The 28000-nt window shown below is 38.8% G+C and overlaps 1 protein-coding gene across 8 annotated transcripts in view; it reads right to left on the minus strand.

The window, feature by feature from the left end:
• Positions 1-28000, minus strand: part of GBF1 (golgi brefeldin A resistant guanine nucleotide exchange factor 1) — a 140690-nt gene that overhangs the window by 25352 nt on the left and 87338 nt on the right. For 7 of the 8 annotated variants that reach the window (XM_075216630.1, XM_075216631.1, XM_075216629.1 and 4 more), the window contains 20 exons: positions 20632-20779; positions 19112-19347; positions 17634-17802; positions 16847-17058; positions 15495-15593; positions 15022-15216; positions 14731-14920; positions 14431-14568; positions 13088-13176; positions 12797-12999; positions 11442-11565; positions 10739-10864; positions 9911-9993; positions 7352-7588; positions 6425-6518; positions 5212-5388; positions 4532-4596; positions 3050-3173; positions 2653-2724; positions 1403-1497 (listed from right to left, as the gene is read on the minus strand). In XM_075216630.1, coding sequence (XP_075072731.1) covers positions 1403-1497; positions 2653-2724; positions 3050-3173; positions 4532-4596; positions 5212-5388; positions 6425-6518; positions 7352-7588; positions 9911-9993; positions 10739-10864; positions 11442-11565; positions 12797-12999; positions 13088-13176; positions 14431-14568; positions 14731-14920; positions 15022-15216; positions 15495-15593; positions 16847-17058; positions 17634-17802; positions 19112-19347; positions 20632-20779 — 2876 coding nt within the window. Of the gene's footprint in view, positions 1-1402; positions 1498-2652; positions 2725-3049; positions 3174-4531; positions 4597-5211; positions 5389-6424; positions 6519-7351; positions 7589-9910; positions 9994-10738; positions 10865-11441; positions 11566-12796; positions 13000-13087; positions 13177-14430; positions 14569-14730; positions 14921-15021; positions 15217-15494; positions 15594-16846; positions 17059-17633; positions 17803-19111; positions 19348-20631; positions 20780-27779; positions 27816-28000 lie in introns of all 8 variants that reach the window. The other variant, XM_075216634.1, reaches the window with a different exon arrangement.

Raw genomic sequence — 28000 nt, forward strand, 5'->3', positions numbered from 1 at the left:
ACATCCTTGAGGAAACACCATGAAAGAGGAAATGTGGGAGAGGGCCACCACCACCAAAAGAGTCATAGCATAAACACTGGCAAGCTGAAAGTCACTTTCCAAGCGATTAAGTGCAAGGGGATTTGATGCATTGGCTTAAAAAGAGCACCAGGCAAGACCATCAGTAGTAGGTTAAAAGATAAGAAGGAATTGGGGTACAAAATGGAAGCTGAACAAGGCCTGGTCCTTCCAAAAAGCAAAACAAACCCTATAAACTCTAGAACAGAGCTACAAATCTGTGAACAAACAAACAATAACAAAAAAAATGGAAGAAAGAGGGCTCACAGCTAGCTCCATCTCAAACCGGCACTGCAGGAAAAGCAGAATCCAAGAAAGTTGGAAAACTTACAGTTGAAAGCCCTGATACCCATACTCTGCCCTAATGTAGACACAGGGAGGGAGGGTTTTTGTGCCTTCAGTATGTTCTTATTGACAAGTATGATCAGCCTTTTCCATCTTACGATCAGGTCTTCAAGAGTCTTTCCATTAAAGACAGACTGCAAGGTCCTGATGAAGGAAGGGACCTTGAGAAAGCAGATCTGTCCAAACAGTAAGGCATCCTTGCTGACCAAAGGACAGGTCTTCTGGGATCAGTGTACAAAGACCTTTTGGACCTGCCAAATGTGAAGACGACCACCACCCAAAGCTGGCTCTCCAAATAATTTGAGAGATTGTGGGGTAGATGCATGCGTCCTTGATATCCAAAGACACCTCATATTCCCTTTACCCCATTGTTTGAATCCCTAACAGAGCAACCATATTCTGATGCATTCCAGTGAAGGAACTTTCTCAAGGATTTGAGATCCATCAACTGCTGAAAAGAACAGAAAAGGTTGAAGTAGAACACCTGACCCCTCCTCTGTCCTGTATACTGACAGATGATCACTATGTCAAGCAGCAAATGCTCTGTGTTCTATGACCCCGAGGACCTGGATAGTAGCTTTATTTGCTGGCAGTATTTGGAAATTTTTAAATTAGAGAGTTCAATGGTCAGAGAAGTAGTGACACCAGGAATTACTGAAGTTAACTGCTCCTGAGGCCATATTACCCAACTGATAGTAAAGAGCACTTAGCAGCAATAAGGAACATGTGGTATGCATGTGTTTTTTATCCAGAAGGATCTCTTCTTGGGACAGCGCTGGCACTGATGGTCTGGACCTTCTTTAAGGTATTGTCCCACTGCTTCCACCTGAAGGTATGAAAAAGTATTCTTTAGTTGGAACCAGAAGGTTCAAACTAAAGGGATGGGTCAGCTTTTTTCCCAGTATGCTGCATATAAAGCTTGCCCAGCTCCTGTGTACACCTACCGTAGAAGTTAAAATACCTAATTTCACTTGTCTGAATGATAAACGACTCATGGCACCTGTTTTCAAGCACGATTCTGAGCAACATCTCGAGGCAGAAGGCAGCATCTTCTTCATCATATGTCTCTTCATCTGGAGTCACAGATATCAAAGCCTAAAAAAAGAAAAAATTAGGACATTACCACATAAGAAACTGCTATTCACAGTTTGTCTTGTAAACAGCAAAATAGGACACAGTTAGCTACATTCATAAAAACTGTATTATATATTTGTCTTATAAATTACTATTCTAAAGCTTGGATTCCCAACCATCTTCCAGTCTGTATACTAGAAGCGGGACAATGGTAAACATGAGAACAGCACTGTGATTGAGTCCTTCAGTGGATAATGACATCTGCACACTGAACACTTGGCAGTGTATCCACAGCTGTCATTATAGGTTGCAGGACACAGAACTGGAAGAGGGGAAGTCATTCAAGTCAGTCGAGAGTGCACTAGCATGCTTCTCTAATAAGCTGAAGATGGAACCAGCAAGACGTCAGCAGGAATGCCCCAAAATATTCCAGCAGCATTGGTTATATAGCAGATGTGTCTTACCATTAGTAGTCCTCCAGTGAACATCCTAGTAATGGCCCACTGGGGATAGTTTATTACTTGATAACTAATAAACTAACAGCAATACCTTGACAGTTGTCAGTGACATAAAGGGTGGGCAGTTATTCCTTCTACTCAGTTAGTGGACAGTTAGAAGCCATGCAGCAAAGCAGGACTTATCATAGGGCAATTTTAGACACAATGGGGCCCTGGATAGAAATTATGGTATGCCCTCTCTATAGCGAATGCTGGACAAGTGGTGAAGTGCAATTTTGCTTTACCTGTAAAAAAACAAACTACAGTACAGGATATAATAAATAATGCATCAGTGCAATGGTTAAGAGGAAGGTACATTACTGAACTACAAAATGATTAGTGGCTACTGCTACAGCTCATTCCTGAAACTTTTATCAGAGCCCCATGGAGCCAGTCAAGCTATGTGTTTATATTAATCCTTTCCATGCTTTAACTCCAGTTAGGGAACACACATCAGGTGCCCAATTTAATATGCAGACGATCTATATATCTATATCTACATAATGTCAAATAAAACAATAAGCTGATGTACTGCAGTGATCTCCTTCAGTCACAGTTCAATGAGCATAGATGACAAGATGAAGGGTGTGTTACATTCAGAATCAGTATGGAAGAGTCTGTGTCTGCTGCCAGTGTCTTCTCCTCCATGAAACTGGCCATGATACACGTCTACCCTTACCTTCATGAGCTCCTGCAAAGACTCGAGTTGGAGGAACTTGCTCTCTGTTATAAGTTTCTCTGGATCACATAACTATAAGACAGAAAAATAATAAATATTTGTGAAAATATGAAAAATACAAAAAACAGCTTTTAAATTAAGTTTTCACATTAACCCAGTGTGCTTAACACAAATTTCCCACAAATATGTATGACAAAAAAAATAAGTACAAAATTTGTACAAGACAGGCAACTAAGTATTGCAATCTCAACCAAGGGAGTTACTATTCAGTCCTCAAACATATCCTAGAGGTCAGTGACTATGCCAATAGGTAAGGCTGTGCATAAAGTTTATGATTACAAAGGGATGCAATGACTATGTTATTGTACTAACTTCCTGAACTTATTGTATTAAGTACCTTTATACACTCCAAGGCCATCTTCTTTGCTTCTTGGTTTTCAGTGGAAGGTCCTCTTAAACTGGACTGCTCAGTGCCACTGAGGGTCAGCCAGCTGACAAAACTCAGGACAGTTGATTCTCCGCTAGGAAAAGAAGCAAGCAGTCAACAACAATGCCAACACTACCTGTGTGTTGAAAATAGAATCTCTTGATAGCTACAATTAGACAGTCACTCTCTTATTGTCCCTATAAGGCTCTCATAATTAAACTGACCAAGTAAATATGGCACAGGAGTCTTAGCGAATAAAAAGGCTCATTACGTTCCATGAGCTCTTGTTTTAGCAAAAAATGGTAACTTGTACCATCATTATGATGTAAATACAGGCATAGCAAAATTTACAGGTAAAAACAAACACCAACATCATCTTTTTTTTCTAATTCAGTATGAAGATGCTATTAAGAATTTCACTGCCAAGGACACAACAGATAAGCCTTTCTAGCACAGCCGTCAGGTAGCCAAGGACGTAGTGTTAGGTTATGGCCTTTGCAGCTGCAATGCCTATCTGCATCAGTTTGCACATGAACCTGGCATTTGTTTTACAAACCACAAACTGTATATTTAATTTTAATAATTCTTCAAAAACTTTTATCCGCTAAGGAAGCGGCGTCAATTTATAAAGACGTAAACACTGCGAAAAATTCAAACCAGCGGTTGGCAACTTGTGGTTCCTAGCTGTTGTACAATTACAAACCTCGGCTTACTCTACTGAGGAATGCTGGGCCACAGCAGTTCTACAAAAGGACATATTGGCTACCTACTTCCAAAATAAACCCTTACTCCCACGCTGATCTGTGTACTAAATCAGATCTAGGAAACCAGTGTCTCTGATGTTTTGTGGAACTACAAAGTCCTGCACGTCCAGTTCCACAACAGACGGGAGCCTCTGAAAGAAAGCTCTTGCCAGAACCCTGTTCTTTCTACTAAATTTGTAGTAGGCACCTGGCTGTTTTTTTGTTTGTCTTTTTATTTCAAATAGTTTAGTGGGGAATTTGAAGTGGATGTTGTTTGTGAAGGCAAATTGCAAAACTGTCAAACAACTGCTAACAATCCTAATGCCTTTAAAACCTTTTATATTCCCTGTTTCATCCTATCTACTGAAAATGACAGCTAAAGCAACCAGTAACACCTTAACGCCACTGATGCCCAGACTCAAGCAACAATTATTTTTTTACATGCAAACTCCTTTATGTCCCAATTCAGTTAGACCATTTTTATGGATGTACACCTATGGATATGGTATTAGATATTGTGCTGGTCACATCATGCAGGAGCAAAACATACTGTATATGGTATCAATTTACTTAGTACCTTTTATTCAAATAAATACTAGTTTTAAACACTTCAACTAAGGACATCCGGGAGACCTGATATTACCTACTATGTGAAAAATGCATGAAAATAAATAAAACACAGCCTCTTCTACTACAATATTTCACTTACCGATTTGCTGGAATTTCCTCCCGTTGAAGAGAAATTTTCCCATTGGGGTCGACATAGTCTTCAACCTGAAACATGGAGCAGCTATCCATAAATACAATGTGCAATTCTTTGTCCAATATTTTTATCCAGACTTAACTAATTTTTGCCATATGTTTGCAGGGAGCATAAGAAACATTGTCATGCTTCTAACAAGAAATATACATAGAGACACTGCTAATTTAGATATATAAAACAATGGACAAAGTAATAGGACTCATATAAATGGATTTGGAATACATCTTCCGACACTGTCCTGGATGTCTATGACATGGATTGTCATGTTAACACATGCTTAACCAGTTCAAAGTCACAAATGCACCCCAGATCATCATCCCTTTCTTGCTGGAGACACCGGTGGTCACATCAGCAGTGTTTTCTGCTGGTCATCAGGGATTCATTATGACACACAATATTTAAGCAGCAGGCAACAGTAAGTGAGCGAGTGCCATGCGATGTAGGATTTACAGTAAATGCACTCTAAGCTTGGGAAAGTCATCGTCTTTAACCCTTTCAGTTCCACTGATGTAGGGCTTATGTTCCTGCCAAAAACTGGACATGAGGTAGCACCATAACAAAAACTTATTTCACACCCCCTATACTTCAGTGACCTGTACAGCAACCTACATGTATACATTTCTCACCTCAATCATTGCCTTAGGCAGTAGTTCAGCTCTGAAAAGCTGCAACATTGAGTCCATTATATTTTTCCAGCCCTCGCGCAGAATATCTCCATGCCGGTGGGCTAGGTGGAACACAGTCTTGGCAGCAATCTGAGCCTTGGGGTTGCTTCCAAAAACAGTGGGAAGGTTCTCTACTGCCTGCAACAAGAGGTTAGGATCGCTTTTGCTCTCAAAGCATCGACAAGCTAAAATTGTAACTATTTACTGTACTACAAGAGAACCAGCACATTTTCTACTGCACTATTGGAAAGTAGAATATAATCAATCAATCCCATGAGGACTGATGAGCAGACTAAAAAAACTATAGTTTAAATCTATGAAGACTCAGAAAATCAAGAAACATTGTAAAAACAAACAGATGTAACTGAAATGTTTACGGCTAAGTCTCCGCACGTTAATACGTGGAAAATAAATAACAGCAATTTCGAAAAGACAAAGGGCTAGATTTACTAAGCTGCAGGTTTGAAAAAGTGGGGATGTTGCCTAATGCAACCAATCAGATTCTAGCTTTCATTTATTTAGTACCTTCTACAAAAGAACAGCTAGAATCTGATTGATTGCTATAGGCAACATACCCACTTTTTCAAACCCGCAGCTTAGTAAATCTAGCCCAAAGTCTACAAAAGCTGGGGAACATTTTTAGTAAATAAAGAAGGACTAATATATAAATATATATATATACACACACACACACACACACACACACACACACACAAACGTACACACACACGTACACACAAACGTACACACACAAACGTACACACACACGTACACACAAACGTACACACACACGTACACACAAACGTACACACACGTACACACACGTACACACACGTACACACACACACACACACACACACACACACGTACACACACACACACACACACACAAACGTACACACACACACAAACGTACACACACACACACAAACGTACACACACACACACAAACGTACACACACACACAAACGTACACACACACACACAAACGTACACACACACACACACAAACGTACACACACACACACAAACACACACAAACGTACACACACACAAACGTACACACACACACACACAAACGTACACACACACACGTACACACTACGCGCATATCCATAGATACACGCGCATATACATATATATGCACACACTCCTTTAAGACCAACAAGCTTACCTCACTACTAAGAGTTGTAAACTTGCACAGAGAAATGATGAGATTGTCAAAAACGTCACTCAGTCCATAGTGAGCAGATATCATTGCACATTTCCTAAAATGAAAGACAGGAGTCAGCAGTTAATATCTAGCGCATAAAAACAAACAAACAAGGGTCTATTAACAAACATGTTATCGAGCTGTGTTATTCGTATTAGTCTAGTATAGTCACACAACACGACACTGTATCTGAATGCACAACTTTATTAGATAAGACTACACAAGTTGAGTGTGCTTTTGAGCATTGTAAAATAAACAACGTACATAAAGAAATGAAGAAATGTTGTAATTGGTGAACTGTTGAAGAACAACTATAAATTTAATTTTATTTAATCATAATTAATAAACTATTAGGAAATTAAAAAATCAGAAGCAAATTTCCCAGTTACAATTGTAAAATCAGTTGTGCTGTGAGTTTAGGGGGCTTTTAAACCAAGCTCTGAATTCTAACTTCTTTCCTTTTCAGATATTAAACAATGCCCAAATGCACATAAAGTTAGGAGATTTATTAGAGAAAAAAATATTAGTTTTTCAATTGTGAGATATTTGTCTTTAAAGGCTGTAGGAGAAATCAGATGAGCGGTTTCTCTCACTACGTTCCCAGTAAAATGCAACTAGAGAAGATTGCAGGTAAAATAGGGCAGGCTAGAGATCTATTAATCTCTATGCTGTGGCACGTGTACACTAGCAGGAACGTGAGAAAAACGTCATTCATTTTACAGCTAGATCATTTATCCTGCCCTATTTCTCCTGGAATGCATCTGGACAAGCCAAAACTGATAATTGGTTAGACAAACTCAAAATACATGCAATTAAAAAAGCAAAAAACAAACCCTTGTATAAAAGGATAGCCTTTTAGTTACTCACTAAGGCAATATAAATAATTACCTGAAACCAGATATGGCTTTTTGAATGATGGTCTCTTCCATGCTTTTGTCAAACACATATGATAAAGCAGCAATGGTTGGTCCCCAAGTCATTGTGAAGAGATCATGATCATAGCTTCCTGGTGTCACATGCAGAAAGATGCCCTCTGGGGTGGCACCACGGTGTAGCAGCACACTCCACATGTAATTCTCCTTTACAAGACCAGTCTGCTCCTCCGGCATTACAATTTCATCATTCCTGAAAACAATAAGGAACGTTTTGCTTATAAGTGCAGATATGGGATCTATTATTTGAAATACTTGGGACTTTTCCAGACATGGGCTTCAGTTTGGAGGACAATGTCTAAATATACTAAGTGACATTTAAAAATAACCCACACCTTCCCTGACACTGCCCCTGTCATTATCTTTAATTAAAATGGTTTAATAGGGGTCCTCAAAGTGACCTTAGATAGGTGCTCATGTCTGTGCTGCATGGAACTTGCACCTGGCCTCCAGCAGCCACAAAAGATATGTAACCAATTGTAAAATAACCAATGTACAAAGCCTTGAAGAAATATTGTCATTAGTGAACTGTTAAAGAACAACTGTAAATGTAACCATAATTACTCATAATCTGCCAGGTGTCTATATGGCTGTGTCAAAGTCACACTCAGCTGCATTTGCTAGTTCACACCATTAATGTACTGTCTGTCTATACTTACCCACTGCTTCTCTTCCCCGTCCCGCCTCTCTCAACACAAGGAGAGAGGTGAAAGGGTCAGATGCGTATAGGCTCTGCAGACGCGTACGGGTCTGCAGATGCGTATGGCTCCGCAGACGCATGCGCCCCGTTTTCTGGGCATTGGCACTGCAAATGGGACGCCCTTTGCAACAATCAACAGGCATAGGCGCACAGTGTGCTAGGGAGCTTATCCTGGCAACATTTACAAATACAGGGCAGTTGCGGCTGTTTTTCTTAAAACACAAAATGATAGTGTTTGAAAGTTTTGTTTTATTTCAATCCATGGTGGCCTTAGGTAATTGCCTCACTTTCCATACTATTCAGCTGTCTCTGGTTACATTGTGGTAGCTCTTGCAATTCATTAGAATATCACTACAGGCTGTGAAACTCTCAAAGCCTTATATTGCTTTCTGTAATCCCACTGCTTATGACAGCAGTCACAGTCACACTCATTTAAAATCAGGCTTAAGGTCCTGTCATGTTCTCATCTGCTTTATTTAAGGTTTAATTATAACATTTTTATTTTTTGTTTCTATGCTGCTCATATTAAAACAAACTGATGTTATGAACGGTTTTGGAAATTTAAGCACAAATTCACGAACACTTTGAAAAAAAACAAAGTAGTAATTCCTACATTTATCAGTGGACTACTTCAAATAAAATTACCTGAAGCATTTAGGATTGGACTTCTTAAAGTCAAAGTTACCTAAATGAGGCCATATGGTCCAGCTGAAGGATGCACATTTTCATCCGGACAAACCATGTTGGAAAGCTACTGCACACAGGGAAACAACTGGCTAACAAATACTGGGCAGTAACCCCCAGATAGAAAGATGGATAAATAATGGTTCTCTGTACTGCAATAATATAGATTTATATACATTATATATCTTTTATTTTATGGAATAAAGTCTTTAAAATTTGAAAAGTCCTGTGACCGTGAGTGCCTCCTAATTATATATATTTTGTTATGTAAGACAGTAGCTGCTCACCAGTGTAATTTTCACACCAAGCTGAGTGAGCTTGGGCTGCGGCTCGCCGTGCTAAAGTGCAGAAGTGTGCGCATCACCCAAGACATTCCAAGACTGACCTCCTTATAGCTTCTAGCATGAAAAAGGAGAAATGAAAGCAGAGGAGTGCCAGAGATCACATCCTGTCTCCTGAGCACAGTAATCCCCTGAGCTTTGAAGTCTCTGGTGTTGGATTTACTGAGCAGACTGGATTTCTGAACATTTCTTAAGCCCTAACTGCCTATAAACAGCTGTGAGCATTAAGGGGAGCCCGGCTTCTTAACAGCTAGACAAGGGATAGTGACGACAGAACAGCGCTAACAGAAACTTGATCAACTGCTTATGTGGACTACGGAGTCCAAACGGAAAAGGGAAATAAACAGAATATCAAATATTAAAATATGCTGGTAATATCCTGAACCTACACTCGTCTGCCTCATGCAGTACAATGCTTTCACTAATGACAACAAAGGGACATGAAAGAGAACCGGCTATTCAAATCTTGCCCAGAAAGATGCTTTTCTGCTGAATCCTATTTTACAGAGCTTTGTGTTATGAATTTCATAGCTTTTCATCTTGATTTCCTTTTTTATTTTTGTTAATTATGCCCTGAGAGGCTACTCTGATAAACTTTGTTTTTAGACCTTTATCATATAAAAGGCCAGCTTAGGGCCAGGACAGAATACACCTGAATAAATACAGAATATAGGAGTTGTTGGGTTTCAGACATGCTCTCAGAAGAATTTTCTGCTTTCCTCACAACAGACACAGACATGGGCTTTGTTTAAGAGAGATATAAATGAGATGACTGCATGTCTGAACTTACTTGATGGCATGATAAATATCTTCTAGCATATCTTGATCAAAATCTCTCTCACCATTGACACCTTTCAGATTTTTCCTGAATTCCTGAATGGTAAGGGAAAAAGTAAACAAACCGCATTGCTTCAGTCAATGGGTAACACTTTGCAGAAAGTTCAGTATATGTCGCTGTTCCTACTCAAACTTTCTTGATGTAAAGGATACTGTGGGGAAAACTGATAAACAAAAGTCCAGTGCTCTAACAGTGCAGTATTGATCTCTATTATGCTGAAAGTATTATAAATATTTATTAGGGATATTCAGTTATATGTTCAGATGAATAAAATTGGCATCTCACAAGATTCAGGCTCAGCCAAATCCATAGAATTTAGTCAACCAAATGACATAACTATAGGTGACACTATCACATAGGTTCCAAGTGATCAACATCATTAATCTAATTAGAATTTGGTGGAATCCTTAGTAAAATACTTCAATATTTTGGTATACAGTCTATTATATACTCCTCAACACATGGCAAACTAATTGTCTACATAAAGAGCAAGTTCATAATTAGAGATCTCTAACCCTCCAGTCATTTACATAAAAACAGAACCAACAAGAATGGAGTACTCCCAATAACTACAAATTCTATTGGCACATACCACATACCTAGGATAGCACTTGTGTTGGTAACAATCTATTAGAAAACCGTGGCAGGCCTGGAGGGTTAACGACATGCTAGATTATGTGGATACCCATATTTACCACAGTAGCATCAGTCCTTGAAGCATAAGTGTATGACTGCTGTACATGCATAATCTGTAAGGCAGGGTGTTGTGTCTGATCTCACCTCCAGAGTCATTGGCACGCTCTGCTTACGGACATTATGATTGTGCTGGTCAGTATTCAGCATGATGACTGCATAGGCCAAAGCAAAGCAGGCATCACTATTGGCAAAGGGCGTCCCATTGGATTGCTGAAGATAAAGCAAACATCAAACGTGTAGTAAAAATAAGCACGTTCCTGCATTTCAGAAATACGTTCCTGCAAAGGGATTCATACTACCAAGATTAAAGACACACTGCAGCCTAAAACAAAGTTATAACCAAGTTAAAATTCCATATTGCCTGAGTTGGGTTTAGTGTAGGCCAGGAACAGAGCTGAATCCTGCAGTGAGTGGGACTGGGTGGCTGTGCATGGAATCCCCAGGTAAGTATATCTGGCATCAGATATGCCTCTGTATTTTAGTCTGTTCTACATATTTTGGCACAAGATACTGCTATGCACGTTAGAATTGATACCAGGAAAGATTCTGTATATTAAACTTGGCACAAGATGGTTATCACTGTGCTCATTCCTTGAAGAGGTATGCAGGTTTACCCTCACTTGCCATATGTTTGCTTTATAACACAAATGGGGTATTTTGGCTTTTTTATTTACTAGTCTATATGTATAACTGATATCAAAAACATTAAACCTTCCAGCTTGTTACACCATAACATACTGTACAGACATAAGCACATGCATGTTCATCTATAAATAGTATTGCTTACTCTCCAGTGACTGGTGAAATAATCCAGTAACCTGTGAATCAATGGTGCTTCCCCTGGTAAACGGAAGGCTTCAAGGTAAAGCCTTAGAGCTTCATCAATCCTTAAGCCTTGGAACAGAAATGTCCTGAATGGTATGCAAGAATTGAAACTGTTAACATAATGTGCACAGCAGCCGACAGCAGGTAGAAAAGAGAATCATCAGTGCATACACTAAACACACAATGAACTAGAACGTTTGGTAAAATTGCAGTAGGCGAGACGCCAACATGGACCTCTTGTCTACATCTTGCAAGTGTTGTGATGTAAACAGATAGGTGTTATAAATAGGGATTCACTAAAGCAAAGCAGGGGAGACTGAACTGTTAAAGTCCTATCTATTTATTTTTTATGTGCAGTAACTCATGCCCTGCTATGAACACTGCAGGGACATCAGGATTCAGATTCAAATCTTAATTTTGCCAAAACCTTAACGAATCGAATGTATCCTAGACCAAAAGGGTCTTTAATTTCACACAAGGCATATTTTCAAGCAGGGTACTATAAAAACCAAAAAGTTTTGCAAACAAGCAATAACTCTTTGTACACCAGCAACAACTGTTTAAAATATCTCGTTATCCAGGTAATCGGCATAATCTCAAAATATACTGAATATGTATTGGAATGCAAGCACAGCTTTAACTTTTTTTTTACCATGAATTTATACCCAGTCATTTCATAAGAAAAACGACGTCTCTGTAAAAACTGTATTAGATGGAATAAAAATAATGAAAAGTGCCAACTCCCGTGCTCCCCTCCACAACCCATGGTAAGCAGTGTCCCCCAGACTGGATGAAAGAGAAATAATGAAAAATAAAATGAACCACACAAAATGGAACACACAGCAACAGGTTTTACAAACACACATAAGCTATGGTTCTTCTTATTCATTTTTAATTGAAACTTTGTATATTTGTGTATGTTTTCAGTAATATAATTAACATTTCCCTCTGATGCATACGAGATCGGTATTGAAAGCACCGAAGCAGACATGGCTTACACAAGGGCACAAGACTTGTGTGAACGATCTCTGCAACGGATGTGAAACCGTCCCGTTATACTGTCGGCTACATATTCATTTTATGTATACTGATGCCATAGGAGTATATGCGGTAAAAACCTGTTAAATGCAAGATGAAACAAATTACTTATTAGCTGTAAAAGGTCAATAAGCAAAAATTGGTTTTATCTAAAACTGATAAAACAAATCTTTCTCATGGGGGAAGGAACAAACCCCCAAATCCTTCTTATGATCAGGATGTGTTTCTCCATTTAAATAATCACAATGGAGCTGAAGCAATCCAAATCTTAGAACTCACCCTACAAAGCTTTCAAGTAAATCCACGTTTTTTCGATCGCTCACAAACTCCCCAATCATCTTTTTGTCCAGCCTTGGGTTCTCTCTGAGCCATTGAGCCACCTCGTTGTTATCCATTGGTGTTGCCAAGAGATTCATTTCTTGAAGGAACTGTATCCCTTTCTTTGATTTTTGATTAAACTGCTCAGTTCCAGTCATGAGGAGCTGGGGAACACCCATATAAAGTAATGAGAAATCTAGTGTGCGTAATAGCATACATACGTATGTTTTGGATCAATTTGTAGCTTAATACCTTTTTCTTGTTCTTTATATCATTCAGTTCTTGTACCGTTGGAAGGAATGCTGAGAAGCGCAGGGGTTTCTTTTGGGTCTTCTGGTCAGCTGAAAATAAACAAAAAATGTGTACTTTATAATAGTTCTCAGAGCCACAAAGAAAACAGATGAAAGCTGCACACGAAGTAGCGCAGCATTAAAGCTATTACCGTTATTACGGTAAGTTTAACCCGGCTTTCTGCTCGCAGCTCATGGAGCTGCGAGCTAAAAGCCAGCGTTAAAACTACCGTAATAACGGTAATAGTGTGCAGGCCGTGTTACTTTTTCAAGTAACGCAGCCAATTGAATTCCCCATGATTTTAACACACACAAAACCTGCAGGTATACAGACTGGAGGGTGCTAGCAGATAGGAAAGGAAGCTATACATAGCACTGACACATTTATTAAAGGAAGAAGTATATGATCTACACGAGATATTGATAGCAGAATATCATGACAATGCCTGGGAACAATAAGCCTAAAATATCAAAGATATTTCCAAACATTCAGAAATAAGTTTTTCCTCTTTATGTAAACCACTCATGAATGGTTGTTACCATGGGGGGGGGGGGGAAACTAAATAAAAAACTAAATAAAATAATTTATGTTATGCATGCAATCCAGCACAATGTATGTTGAAAAAAAAATAACTAAAAAAAATAATTGGGTGTCCGTGTGCATTCCATGGAGATGCACTGGAGATTGCTAGATTGTGAATTTTAGATGCAAAGACTGGTGATTTATTGTTAGTGAACCAGGTAGCAGCACCTAGGAGCGCCGGAGAAGTATCTATTAACTACTCAGAAATATGGGTTGATGTTCCCATAACCTCAGCTGAAAAAAAATATTTCCAATTGCATAGACGTGCATTTATCTAGATGAGTGAAAGCACCAATAGGTTCTTTGTGGTTTAACGAACATTCATAAAACAAGGTCACCTCAGTAGAATCAAGGTTATTTTGAATCTCTAATTTTCCTCATCTATTAAGCCTTTACAGTAGACTGAAGAAATTAATTAAAGGCAGTTGAATAGAAGGTCAGTTAAATTGTAGGTTTAAACTTTCCTTTTTGTAAAAATCGCTTAAAAGTAAAAAAGAGCCAAAGAATAAACAAAATGTCACAATAGAACATACTGAAGTGTGTTTAACAGGATATAAAGACGGCTTTACAGCTCAGGTAAACAGGTCAACCTATCAATGACAGAAAATAGAGCACCATTTTTGTTTCCATGCTTCCTAGCCCAAGTATTTGATTTCCTAATTGTATGGAGTATGCACACACACAAAAAAATAATACATATTCTATATATCAAAACAACTAACCTCTATCATTGTCATCCTCAGCCTCCTGTACACCAAGACTCATTTTATCTGCCATTAGATGGCCACTGGTTGGAGGGCGGGCTCCATGGGGTTCTGTATGGTTGTTTGTAGAAGTGGCTTCTACAGGGTGCTCATTGCCTGTAAGAAAGTGTTGCTCAAATAAAACAGGTGACTAATAACCATTTTAAAATATCAGCTTTGTTTAAGCCTACAATTGAGGTTTAAAAATGTTCTCTCAAGCAGGCGCATAAAAACAACTGCAGGAGCGGCTAAATTAAACAAAACAATTGCAGGACTTACCATTCCCAGATTCTTTTGCTGTTTCTATGCTATCTGCAGAAGCTTTGCCTGTCTCCTTCTTGTCCTGCTGTAATGTGTTACTTAAAATCTTAGCCTGACAATGTGCTTCTGTGCTGTCAATGACTGTCAGTAGGGCTTCTAGGGAGAGCAGGTGAGTTGTGTACAGTTGACCAGACACTGGAAAGGCATTCTGGGGGAAAACAACACACACACACATCAGCAAACATTATACACACATACTAAAATTAACAATAATAATGTTAATTATAAACAGCCTATATGTCAATGGACCTTGGAAAGAAGTTTGGTGAGATCCTCAAAGAGGTTGGAGCAATAATAGTCACAATCATAATTAATGTAGAGCTCAGTTACAAAACTAGGAATCCTCCACAGCTGTACAATGGCTTCCAGGGCCATTTCTTTCATCTCGTATGGCATTTTGGGATTTTCTATGGTAATAATATCCATCAGCTTCTTTATGTACATCTGTAGAAGGGAAAACAATGGTAAAATCAGTTATATTTCAGCGTTGTTAAAGGGTAAATAGAAAGATAAATCTGCAAACTGTCTGGATTATCTCTTCATTTTTTTCCTTCTACCCAAAGTACATAACAATGGAAATAAATACAATACTAAGGAAGCCTCCTAATCTGAAACTTTTATTACTCTACAAAACAAAAATGTAATACAATCTATAACAACCCAAGTGTAATAATGCTGAAGCACTTATACAATGGCATAGTGTAAAATATATATGCATTTACCTCCAGTTGAAATTTTAGGTGCTCCCTCATACTTTCAAACAGAAGGAAGCATGCCCGCAGAGAAGTCGTATACAAATTTAATCGTTCTGCACTTAACAGCTGTAGATTTCAAAGTAACAATTGTTAATTTGAGGAAATGCTGAAAAATAAGCAATAAATACTGTAGCAACTCTAAACAGAAGAACTAACCTACTTGTTTCTAAATGTTAAATGCAACAAAAAAAGGAAGGGAAATCAATTATCCGCAGTGTCTCTCCGGAAAAAAGTTCTCTCAAATCTCCACTCTTTCATTATGTCCTATAGAGATGCAAGGAGAGAATGAGCAGAGATTCTGTACCATATTGGCCTGCAATGCGCACAGCGATAGTGCATCAAGGCGATATCCGGCTGCACCTCGTGGCTAATTGAATTCCCCCCCACACTGTAGACCTACAGCATAAGCATTCTCTGTTTTAACAGAACTATAAACAGGTAAAGATATAGATAACATTTAAACTATGCAGTCAGAGGTGGGAAATAATTTTTGTTCCTTGAGCGCCTATATTTCAAAAACAAAATAGTGGTGGGTATACATATCAAAGAATGTAATTAAAACAATTTGAGTGGATAACATTACAGAAGAGGTAAAATTAAGTCCATTATCTTATGCCTTAAATGCACAGTATACCAAAACTTACTTAAAAACAACATAGGCAACTATGTAAGTTTTAGGGCTTGTTTATATACCTCAATGATTTATAAGCAATTGTACAGCATTTTTAAATGCAGGGAAAAACAGATGAGAAAAAGATAAAATATACAAAAAGCACATGAATGTCTTAACATTTAACAAGTTTCCCATCAGATTATAGAAAATAAAAATGCAAAAAAAATAGCCCTAAATAGATAAAATTGCTAAGAAAAATAATAAGATAATGATAATATTAATAATAATTAAAAAAAAAAAAAAAGTTTGTGTCTCAGTAATGGTTATATTAAATGTTATTGATCAGTAAAGCCAGGCAATTATACCACCATGTTTGTTTTATGATATTTTAGCCACTCAAAGCCATGTATGCCTGGTATCTAAAATGGAAATACAACTTGTTTATAAAAGGTAAAGAAGATGGGTGCGTCTGGAACCCAAGGATCTGTATTTGTGGTCAGATATGCATTATACCGGGAACTATTTTGGGAATTCCGAAGTAATGGTTAAAAGGACACTTGGGGTCCCGGAAAAATGGTACCCTGGAACATGGGGCTTCAGCCTTAAAAAGGTTGAGCTCCACTGTTTTAAGAGATACGGATGTACCATACTGTCAACAGAAATTTGTCAAAGGTCATTCCACATAATAAAACAGTGACTCTCCTACCTGAAACAAGTGCCGGCAGAGCTCGTCCTTCACAAGTCCCAGAAGAGAAACGTAATTTGCGATGGGTGCAGATTCCAATGCTACTGTAATCAGTTGTAAGCCCATGTGTATCATCACTTCAGAATTATGACGGTCGTGGGGGTTGGTAAGTGAAATGAGGAAGCGGAATAGTTCACGAATACAAGGAAGTCCATAAGGGACTAAGACCGCACCTAAAAACGTAAATTGCATGATTTTTTTTTTTAGAAAATGCAATATATCAGTAAACAGCCTGATGTTATAAAATAAACTGCAATGTTTGACAAAATGTTTTATTTTGTTAAGAAAAGTGTATTTTTCCCCCCGCTTACCAACTAACCCTTTTCTTGTAGGATTGCACAACATGACTGGTGTAACTGTTCTCCCACCAATGTGAAGAAGGATGATGTGCAGCCTTTGATTAGTTAGACAAGGCCAACATGAAATCACACCCACACTCTTAGGCCCAGAATATACCTTCAAAAATTTCAAGTGTTCGCCTTAAAAGCAACTTTTAGTTAGAGTGTGAACCAACCACTTTAAGCTCATTTTCATGGAAACCATACAGTAGAGTAGGACAAGACAACCTGTGGCTCTCCAGGCGTTGTAAAGCTACAAGTCCCAGCAAACCGTGCTAGCTGTCAAAACATGCTGGGGCTTGTAGTTTCACAACACCTGGAAAGCTACAGGTTGTCCAGGCATGCAACAGAGCGTGCAGACCTACCAGCTCAATTGTGGTAACATTAGACCTGTTTACAAAATCTCTCACCTTCTTTCTGCGAAGACTGAGTAAACCTAACTCCCCGAGGATTGACATAGTCCATATCATGAACTGAGGCAGAGTCAGAATGTTCAGCAATTGACGAGTTGTCTTCTAGTACTTCAGGGATGGATTCTACAGAAGCAGATTGTGTCTTTCTTCCAAATAATTCTTCATTCTTTACATAGAATGCAGAAAGTGGATTATTGTATCAGCAAGAGTAGGTGGTTTTAACACAGACACTGCTAAACAAAAATCATAAAATTGTAAGAAATAATGTTAAACTCTGAAACACTGCTTGCTAAAAAAATTGCATATAAATCCAATGAAATGCTATCTTGTGCTGCTTTATAAGATAATATAATAACTATTTGTTGCTGTGGCCATCTAACTACGTTTCAGACATCTGGATCATCAGATATTAAAAAGGAAAAGTGTAGAGGTATTTGTTTAATTGTCCAAAACGCATGGGACAGAGAAGGAGTTTTATTCAATAAATTTGGAGCATCATTTAATTTAAATGACCACTGTGTTTCCCCACAGTGCCTCTAAAATTCCCCTTCTAATTAAATTGTTTAGTAGTATTCTTAAGAACGTCTGTAGGAGGAAACACTCAGTGAGCATGTCTGTATATATATCATGAGGAGCAGCAATTATTAGCCATCTCTTTTGAGCTTTCAGAACTTACTGGATAACAGGTTTTCACATAAAAGATCCCATTGGTGTTTTCATGTATTGATATCTCCATAGTGATCATAAAGCGTTGACCGTGAAAACATCTAAACCACATGTTGTATTTTAAGGGTAACACAAGCCGCTCTATTCCCATATACACACAACATTAAAATAAAGCATTTAAAACACTTGTTAATCACTTCCTGCATTCTGAAGCATGGTACTTGGTGGTACCATGTCACAGATTTACATATTTAAACTTCATTAAGGAAATTGGGGGTGGGATCATGCTAATATGCAACAAGGGAGGTCTATAGGGCTGCATAAAATAGGGCAGAACAATTTGATTTTTGAATGACTCATAAAAAGGTATACCATAATTTAAGAAAAAAATCCCATTGTAATAGGAGTCCAATATTCGTCTGGTCAGCCAAGCACACTTACTAGTCTTACAATATGTGGAGATTTTTTTTTCTTCAACCGTTGAAGTTCTTTTTGAAAACAGACAGTCATGTGACATGCCCAGAGCAGGGTCCTGTCATCAATTTCACAAAGATAACAAATCATGTTTTTCTTTCAGTTTTATGGATTTGTAATTGCTGTTTGTTCATTCCATTATCCTTTCATAATAACCTTGCACAGCAGTCACTCTTACTTGGTAGTGTAGACGGAGCAAATTTATGATAGACAAACAAGGTAGCATAAAGGAATGGAGAATATGACTCACATCATACTATATGCTTCTGCCCACTACATACAATATGTGAGTGCAGTGCTAACTGAAGTCCGTGCACCAAAAACGAAACGCTTACCTTGTGGTCATCTTGGTTATGCTGCTCTGAGAGATACAGATCTTCTGAGGATTGAAAAGCAGCAGCATGGATTGCATTATCTATTTCAGAGAGATCTTCTTTAGATGTAGTCTGTGAAGACAACCCTATTCCACTGTCAGTTGTGGGGCTGACAACAGACGATGTGGTCTCGGAGCTTCCAGCAGAGATAGGAGATGTAGCATCCGGAGAAGAAGCATCAATAAAAGGGATCCCGCCTACAAGAAGAAACCATGCATATGTATAAAATAAAGTGACTCATCTCTGACAATGATGTTATCCCCATCTGAGATACTCTTCTTTCTTACACAGTGAGCTGTAAAAGCATTAACACAACTCAAAATAAAAATTTACCCTTGTGCATAAGGGTGGATCTATATACAAAACGACAACCTATCAAAAAAAAGTTATACATACACACAAATATTTTCTAGGTCAAAATCATTGCACACTTGTGAAAGCACAGCATGCTGAGAATGCCCTTACACAAAACCTCTTCCTCACTATAACCTGGGGTACACCCCTATCAAAATCACAGAGGCTCACCATCTCCCACAGACACTACAAAGCAGAGGAACACACTCTACTAGACACACACACACACACACACCCATCTACCATGAACGATGCAACCAAAGAACAAACATAGGATTTACAAGACACGACACAGAGTGGTAAAGTCATTTGGTGGAGTATAATCATATGCATCATGGCTAGCAAACGTCGGTTCTGATAGTGTTATCACTATTATAAGCTTCTAGCTCTTGTTTTATTACATTACATACATGAATTCAGCCTTATGAAGTACACTGAATGCTGCCTATGTGGTGCCAAGAGAGAAAGCTCACCTGTAATCTAAAGAGAGCTGCTGTAAGGCACACAGAGTCAGCTAAGTTTCATAAGTGTGGAAAAAACCCTTTTAAAACAGAAATAAGTAATGAAATATTAATCCTGTGTTTACACATATGATCTGGATGTGGTGGAAAACTCTTTAGGGTATGTGGTGAATATGTTCATCTTGATGTCGGCAATTCTATATATATTTTTTTTTAAACTGGGAAGGTAGTCATGTGACAATTCAAACAGATGCAGAATTTCATAAGACAGACAATGGTGTTCTTTATTTTAATACACTTTTTTTCATTCTTGAGTTTTAATGAGTTTTCTTTTGCACTTCCGGTGAAGGTGGTGGCAGTCAAATCCTTCAACAATTGCACAGTTTGCATTAGCAAGTCGATGAGTGTCTGGTGGCAGGTGACACCAGTAGGAGTGATTGGTGATAAAGCAATCCAGAGAAATTGTGTAACATCCCTTCTCCCTCCCCTCGAGAGCAGATTACAATATCATCTGTTTAGCCTATAACTGGTGGTACAAATGACTGGATTGGACAATGGTGAAAACAGCATAGGTAAAAGTATGAAAAAGGTACAAACAAGTGATGAGGTTAATAACACTATCTGAACACTAAAGTGAGGACACTTCCACAAATAACAAAGACATACCTGTGCTTGCTGAAGAGCCGTTGGTTAAAGGATGCTGTGAGCAGTCTGTACCAATCATTGTTTTGGTAGCATGACGTGGCGGCCTTGGAGATCTCTTCTGTTTCTTCCACTTTGAGGAATCACTTGTACCCCCAGCTCTCATTTTCAACTGTTGAGAGGACACATCACACAAATGTTAAAATGCCAGCGTATTACCCCATCTTATATCAGGCATGCCATGATGCTACGGATTTCCACAGCTATTTTTAATCTCTAAATACAACCTGAGGAAAAAAGTTGGATCAATAAGGTATTATTAACAAACAAGATAATCTCAAAAGGCCTAAACTAAAGTTAAAAAACTCCTTTTGATAAGTAAAACAGTGCAGTCAAAGGAAAATAAAAAAGGTGCAGTTTCCACAAGAGTACTGTGACACATATGTAGTGGTCAATGTGAAATGAAATCAGTCAGACTGGCATGTTGTAAAAGATCATATACAAACTTATATGGAAATAGGAAGATATGATTATAATGGAAAATGGTAAGTGATTTAGGAGTTGTCTGTTAATGACCTTCTTTTCACAGACATATTGATTTATTACTGTTGAATTGGAAACAGATTATAGCATTCTTGATTACCGGTAAGCTCACGTTATTTAATGGGCAGATATTCAGGCACCAGGATCTCCATAAACAGATTTGTGCTATACTCCATAGCCTCAAAGACACTTGTCCTCGATTACCGTTTTTACCATGTTATTTAAACATGCAGACTTTAAAGCACCAGGGTCTCCATATATGGTGATGGGCAATCAGGACTGCTGAGTGTAATATTAGGACCTGTAGCTGCCGCTTCTTGTACTACCCAGTGCATCCACAATGTGACTGGTTGGATCTCCCAAAATACTGTGTACGCAGCTTCAGTAAAAGCCAATTTTGCGCATGCAGCCTAGGAGGGGTGTGACCATGCACAACAACTGTATAGATTTTAAACAAGATGTGTCTCTATAAAGGCTGAGGTTTCGGACATGTGAGCACGCTTCACCTGAATACAGCCTTTAACAAAGTAGTTCTTTTTTGTGCATTCAGTAATTGTATTGTTATGCAAGTAGTATCATCATCATCTATTTATATAGCGCCACTAATTCCGCAGCACTGTACAGAGAACTCATTCACATCAGTCCCTGCCCCATTGGAGCTTACAATCTAAATCCCCTAACATATACATACATAGACTGAGAAAGACTAAGGGCAATTTAATAGCAGCCAATTAACCTACCAGTATGTTTTTGGAGTGTGGGAGGAAACTGGAGCACCCGGAGGAAACCCATGCAAACACGGAAAGAACATACAAACTCCTCACATATAAGGCCATGGTTGGGAATCAAACTCATGACCCCAGTGCTGGGAGGCAGAAGTGCTAACCACTAAGCCACCGTGCTATTTAGTATATCTAAATAGGTTTACGTTAACTATACTTTTGCAGTTTCATGTGTAGATAGTGTGTTTTAATGTGGGATTTGCTTCAGTAATTCCAATATATATTGTTTACAGCACTGGGGTAACAAGTTTGATTCGGACTAGGGCCCTATCTGTGTTGAGTTTGCACGGGTTTCCTTTGGACGTTCCAGTTTTCTCCCACAGGCCAAAAAACATACTGATAGGTTACGTGGCTACTGACAACATTGAGCTGTGCTGTTGTAGGTTTGTAAGTATTGCAACTAACACAAACAGCCATTGTGTACTGTAAGCAGTAAGCAACTGTAAGTAGTGTAAGCAAAAGCCCAAATATTGGTGAATATGTGAGACGAGACATGAAATATGAAACAGGCGGGATAAGAAAGAAAATTAAATACAGACTACAAGGGCATATTTTTACTGTAAGTTGGACAATTAGTCTAGTAAACGGAAAACTGGATCATGCCTTATACTTTTTACTTTCCTTTAATTAGCATTCTGTTGTGAAGAGCAATCAGCAGCTGGAGGGAAGAGCCTACACTGTCAGCAGTCCAAGCCTGTACTTGCTCTCCCAACTCCAATTTATCCCTAGCATTGTACAATAATCTCTTCCAGCAGCTTTATTCATAAGATAGAAGCGGTGTCTCTTTACTATGCTTAATTGAAATTTTAGTTGTGGGTAGCTTTGGTTAATCACAATATATTGAGGTTTTCATTAATACACACCTGCAAATGCAACAAATGCAATATAGTGGCAAAAAAACAGTGACAATAAGGAACATATACATTTTATACAATTATGGTAAGTGAAAGTAAAACAGACTTTCTAACATGGATAAAGCCTATATTTCTGGGTGGGGGTGTAATCAAATAATATTGTAGATAATTGAAGCAATTATTGAGCAATTATTGGCTAGTACATGTCCTGTTGCAACTTTCCATATCTCTGACATATGACAGATCTGCATTGATACATTACATCAACAAAATTAACAACTTTGTTTATATAACATGGCTGAAAGCATAAAACAAACAAAGCAGCAGTTACAATGGTGGTGGGACTCAAGCCTCTGCTTCACTCTATTCCAGTGTTGTTCCCAAGAAGTAAGCCACCCAAATTGGTTAAGTCTCCACATTATATGTCAGTACCATCTTGAGGCTGGCAGTACACTAGAACTAACTAGAGAGAGCTCCCAGACAGCCATGAGGTCAGAGAAGGACCCCCCCCCTCCTTTGTAAGGCTGAACAAATGCCAGGAAGATGGTAGCAAATGCACATAAAAAATTCTGCTGGCTCATTCTGGCATAAGTTATATTCATGTCAATAGATATACCTATTACTTAGGTCCTTAAAATATCCTGCAAGCCCCTAGATTTGACCGACTTGTCCATGACTTCTACACTGTTTTTATATGGCGGTGATGTGGTATTTGCCTATGATTATTTTATATAAACGGCAGTAAAGTTGAGAAATTCTGAAATTGTACTGCATTGAGTGAAAATTAATAATTAATCTATTGCCCATTGAGTCCCTGGGGCTGAAGGGTATCACAAATCTAAAATTCAAAATAAAGAGAATTTTAAATAATCCAGTAAAACTATTAAGGCACAGGGATGCAGAAAACGGAACAGAACACTTTGGTGAAGCACTCCTATGCAGTGTGCCTGCATTTAAACATAGAGGATAATGAACTCTATAGGGGCCCGATTCGTCAAGGCACGTATCTGCCGATTGTGTGTGCATTGTCCACAAAATCACGCCGTGCATGCCCAGAACAGAGATAAATCCGTGAATGCAGTCCTGTCCGCTGCGTCTTCATATGCAAAGGACACTTACTACAGCCTACGATTTTGAGGAGTAAACTAGGCAGGGAAGGGGCGTTTTGGCGCAGTGAATTTACACTGCAAACTCACGTGCACGCAGCCACGTCCGAATCCAGCTCCGATCATCTGAAAGTTACTTGTTTATCAGCCCTATATCTTGCTCCAGCCACAGGACTAGTCTAAGTCCTGATTAGTAGTGTTGAAGTCTTGTATGCATACCGTAAAATGTATTTTATGTTCAGCAGACATGATCATTCTAATAAATGTATTTAAAAAGGGAAAAAATGGTATAAAAAAAAAAACAACAAAAAAACGGTTTAAATCATTAATACTTATAGTATTACCAGTTGACAATTATTTTTATTTTTTTCCTGCACGTTCTTTTGCACATTTATGATCCACATAGGTATTGCATACTTGCCAACTTCTTCTAGTTGGTGTCCAGGAGCTGCCGGGGGGAGGTGGGCATGCGGGGGGCGGGACTCTGAAAATCGCCCCCGTTGCGTAATGACACAAACGCATCATTTTACAGCGGGGGCAAGTCAAATGTCACGATTCCCAGAGAATCGCGGCATTTTGGGCCTCGTTCTGCCCACTTCACTAGGAAGTGGGCAGATGCGGGAGACTGTCACACTCCCGGAATTTGGCAAGTATGAGCTATTGGACGTATCTTGCAGTGTCTTGTGTAGTAGAGCACAGCAGACCTGCCACCAGTTTCAAAAGCAGACGTATCTTCAGAGCCGTGCCTTGAATTTGTGAGTACGCAAAGTCAAAATGTGTGTGTATAATTTTAAACGTGGTTGCGCTCAGAATGCGTGCCTTGATGAAGCAGGCCCTATATCTGTACATGTGCACATAGCCTTTTAATCGGTCACCATGAAGTATGTTATGAGGAGGTGACAATCTAACCCTCCAATCAGAGGGTCTTTGCAAATCAGGAAACACAATCTGAGTAAAAACAAACAAAAAAAAGTCTATAAGATCTTAGTTATGCATTAATCATTAACAACACTTAATATTCCTGTACTCTCTAACAGTATTGTTCTATAGACCGTGCAAATATAGACCGTGCAAAAAAGTAAAAGTTTGTGTACCATGTGAGTGTTGGGGTTAATCAAAAAATTTTACAATCAGGAAAGTAAAAAAAACCATGCACTTTAGTGCGCGTGCTTAAATGTTTTTCCATGTGCTCTTATGCAGTGTGCTTCTACCAATACAAGCTAGCAGCGAGTGATAACATGAGAAAATGGTTGTGCTCCGTTTTAACACTTTAAATGTGGCGTGTACATTTTTGAACGCAATGGTGGGAATGAGCCCATAATAGTTCATTGCATCAATCCTCATGACAATTTTGAAAAATAATTTTATTTTTTCAAAACAATGGCAGCATTTTATAATTCACAACTCAACTGTAGCATTTTACACACAACATTGAAATAAAATTACGCTACATGATGGTTTGACAAAAAAAAATATCACCAGCATGGCCGTCAGTTGGGACAAAATACTAGTCTATTATTAAAGAGCATTCATTATAAGAAACAAAAAAAAAAGAAAAACTATACATACAGATGTAAAGGGATTAGTTAAGGATTTGAACGACACTTGAAAAATGGGTTGATGCCACCAATTAAAATAAGGGTACTACCAATGCTGTGCTACATATTAACAAGAACACACTGTAAACCCTCTTATTTCGTAGAATGCAGCTCACAGTCTCCACTGTTGCATGTGGAGAGGTCTAGCCACCTGTCCTAAAGATAGAAACTGTAATAGAGGGGAAAAAAGTGCCATACACCATTAAAATCTGTGGTAGTGATATCTCAGACGGTAGAAATACTGACGGAATTATGACAGACACAAAATCGGCGTCAGGCTAAATGCCTGCAAGTAAATTTTACCGACACGGATAAAATACAGATAGACATTCTGACTGCCAACAGTGAAAATGCTGCCAGTCACAATGCCGGCATTAAAATGGCAACGTCTATGCTGCTGAACATTGCCATGGGGGGAGGAGGGGGCTGGTCAGCACTGGACTGGGTTCCCTAGGGAGTTGGGGTCCGCAAACAAAATATGGGCCCCTTCCCTAGGAGTACCTAGCCCCATGTTGACAGAACTAGTGCTCTTCGAACACCCATAGGTGGTGGGTGTGGGGTAAACAAAGTGTTCAAAATAAATAAATAAATATGAAACTGTTTTACATTGGTGAACTACAGGTCCCAGCATACATGTGGCTGGTTGACATCATGGCAGGGGGACTGCCTGCTGCGGATTTGCCCGCTATGGTGCCACCAGCCCCAGCTGGCTAAGTCTATAGCTGAGAATCAGGGGATCCCACGCTGTTTGTCCCCCAAAGTTCCTCCAACTAGCACTAGGCTTGCGGCACTAGGGTTAGAACTCCTGGGGGAGAGGGGGGGGGGGGGGGTGTGGGGGTCGCTACACTTCTCCCCCCTCTATTTTTATCACTGTTTACTGCCGGTGGGTACAGTGGCTATATAGCTAACCACCGGACCCACTGCTATTGCGTTTTAATGCCGGCATTTTCACGGTCGGCAATCAGTGTCTGCGTTTTATCCATGTCGGCGAAATTTACATGCAGACCTTTAGCCTGTGGACATTTTAATGTTGCTGTTATTTCAGTCAGTATCTCTGCCATCGGAAATGTGTAACACCATTAAATATCTTGGGTAAAGGAAGAAAAATGTAATAAATAGCTACGTTTATCTTCCATCAACTATTTTATATTTAATTATATACAACATATTTAAAAAATATTTTGGTGATAAAATACCTTTAAAAACAAGCCCACATCTAACAGAAGTCCCAAAATTATTTCTCAAAGGATATTTCATACGGAAGCCACACATTTCATAAACAGCAATGAAATCACCCCAACCATTGCAAGTCATTGGAACAGTTCTCAGTCTGAGTGAATACATACGGCCTCTTCAGTGTGAACAGCCTTGCTTTAAGCATTCACAATGGTCCTACAACAATGTATATTTACTTTTAGATATGCGAATTACTGAGAATTTTCAGTGGTAACAATATTAATGTTATGACGATTACAAAACCGAACACTGTACAGTGGCAGAAAAACGTAAATATACCAACGGGGAGATTTGATTCAGCACAATGTATCTCCATTACAGGCCTTGGAGACACATCACCTCGGTGTTCTGACGGAAATCTCCGCTCATTTCCCTCATGTCTCATAGAAGTGTGCAGAAAAATGAGCAGAGATTTCGTACCTTAAAGAAGAGGGGAAGTGGCGCAATTCAAATCTTAGCAATGTGCCACCAGATATCACCACGATGTCTGGCTGTGCATATAAAAGTAATGAATCTCCATTCATTTTCCTGCAAACCTCTTGCGGAGTGCCTTCAGGGACCATTCCGCAGGCACTCTGTGGCTCAGAATTGAATTCGCCTTTGTGTTTTGTCCTGACATTATTACTGCTTACTGTGGCATTGTGGAGAGCTTTAAAGTATATGTGTCTCCTATCTACATGCAGGGGTATTATTCTCTGGACTGAACCAATATTCATGCATCTCCCCGCCACGGTGATCCCAATGGTTTCTACCGGACTGCATTGTCCAGAATATTAGTTCAGCCATTAAAATGACTAGCTCCAGTGTGTGTGACAGCAGCATACAGCATAAACAATAATAAACCCAAACTAATAAAAACTGAAACAAGTTCAACTCATTTTACCAAACAGTACAAATTGTATATTAGTATTTATTACATCTTATGCATTTTAATACACAGACAATAAAAATAACATTAAAATGCAATGTGTGTGTTGATAAATGCACAGAAATTCACAAGGTGCAGAGATTGTAACGTAGGAGGGGGACACAGCCATTTACAAGCCTCCTTACCTGAACTCGTTTGTTTTTCCAAAAGATATTGTAAGCCTCAAGAAAAAATGGCACGAGCCATAATTAGTAATTCATGTAAAGAGCCTATAACTAAACATTTGAATTGCAGACAGGGGACTGGTTGACACACCAAGACGTGGAGGTTAGGAAACAACAACATGCACGCTGGAAGATGACAGTCCGTGGTTCCAAATGTATTCAACTGTGTAGTAATAAAACTT

This window comes from Mixophyes fleayi, chromosome 6 (genome assembly GCF_038048845.1).
Source record: "Mixophyes fleayi isolate aMixFle1 chromosome 6, aMixFle1.hap1, whole genome shotgun sequence".
Classification (NCBI taxonomy): Eukaryota; Metazoa; Chordata; class Amphibia; order Anura; family Limnodynastidae; genus Mixophyes; species Mixophyes fleayi.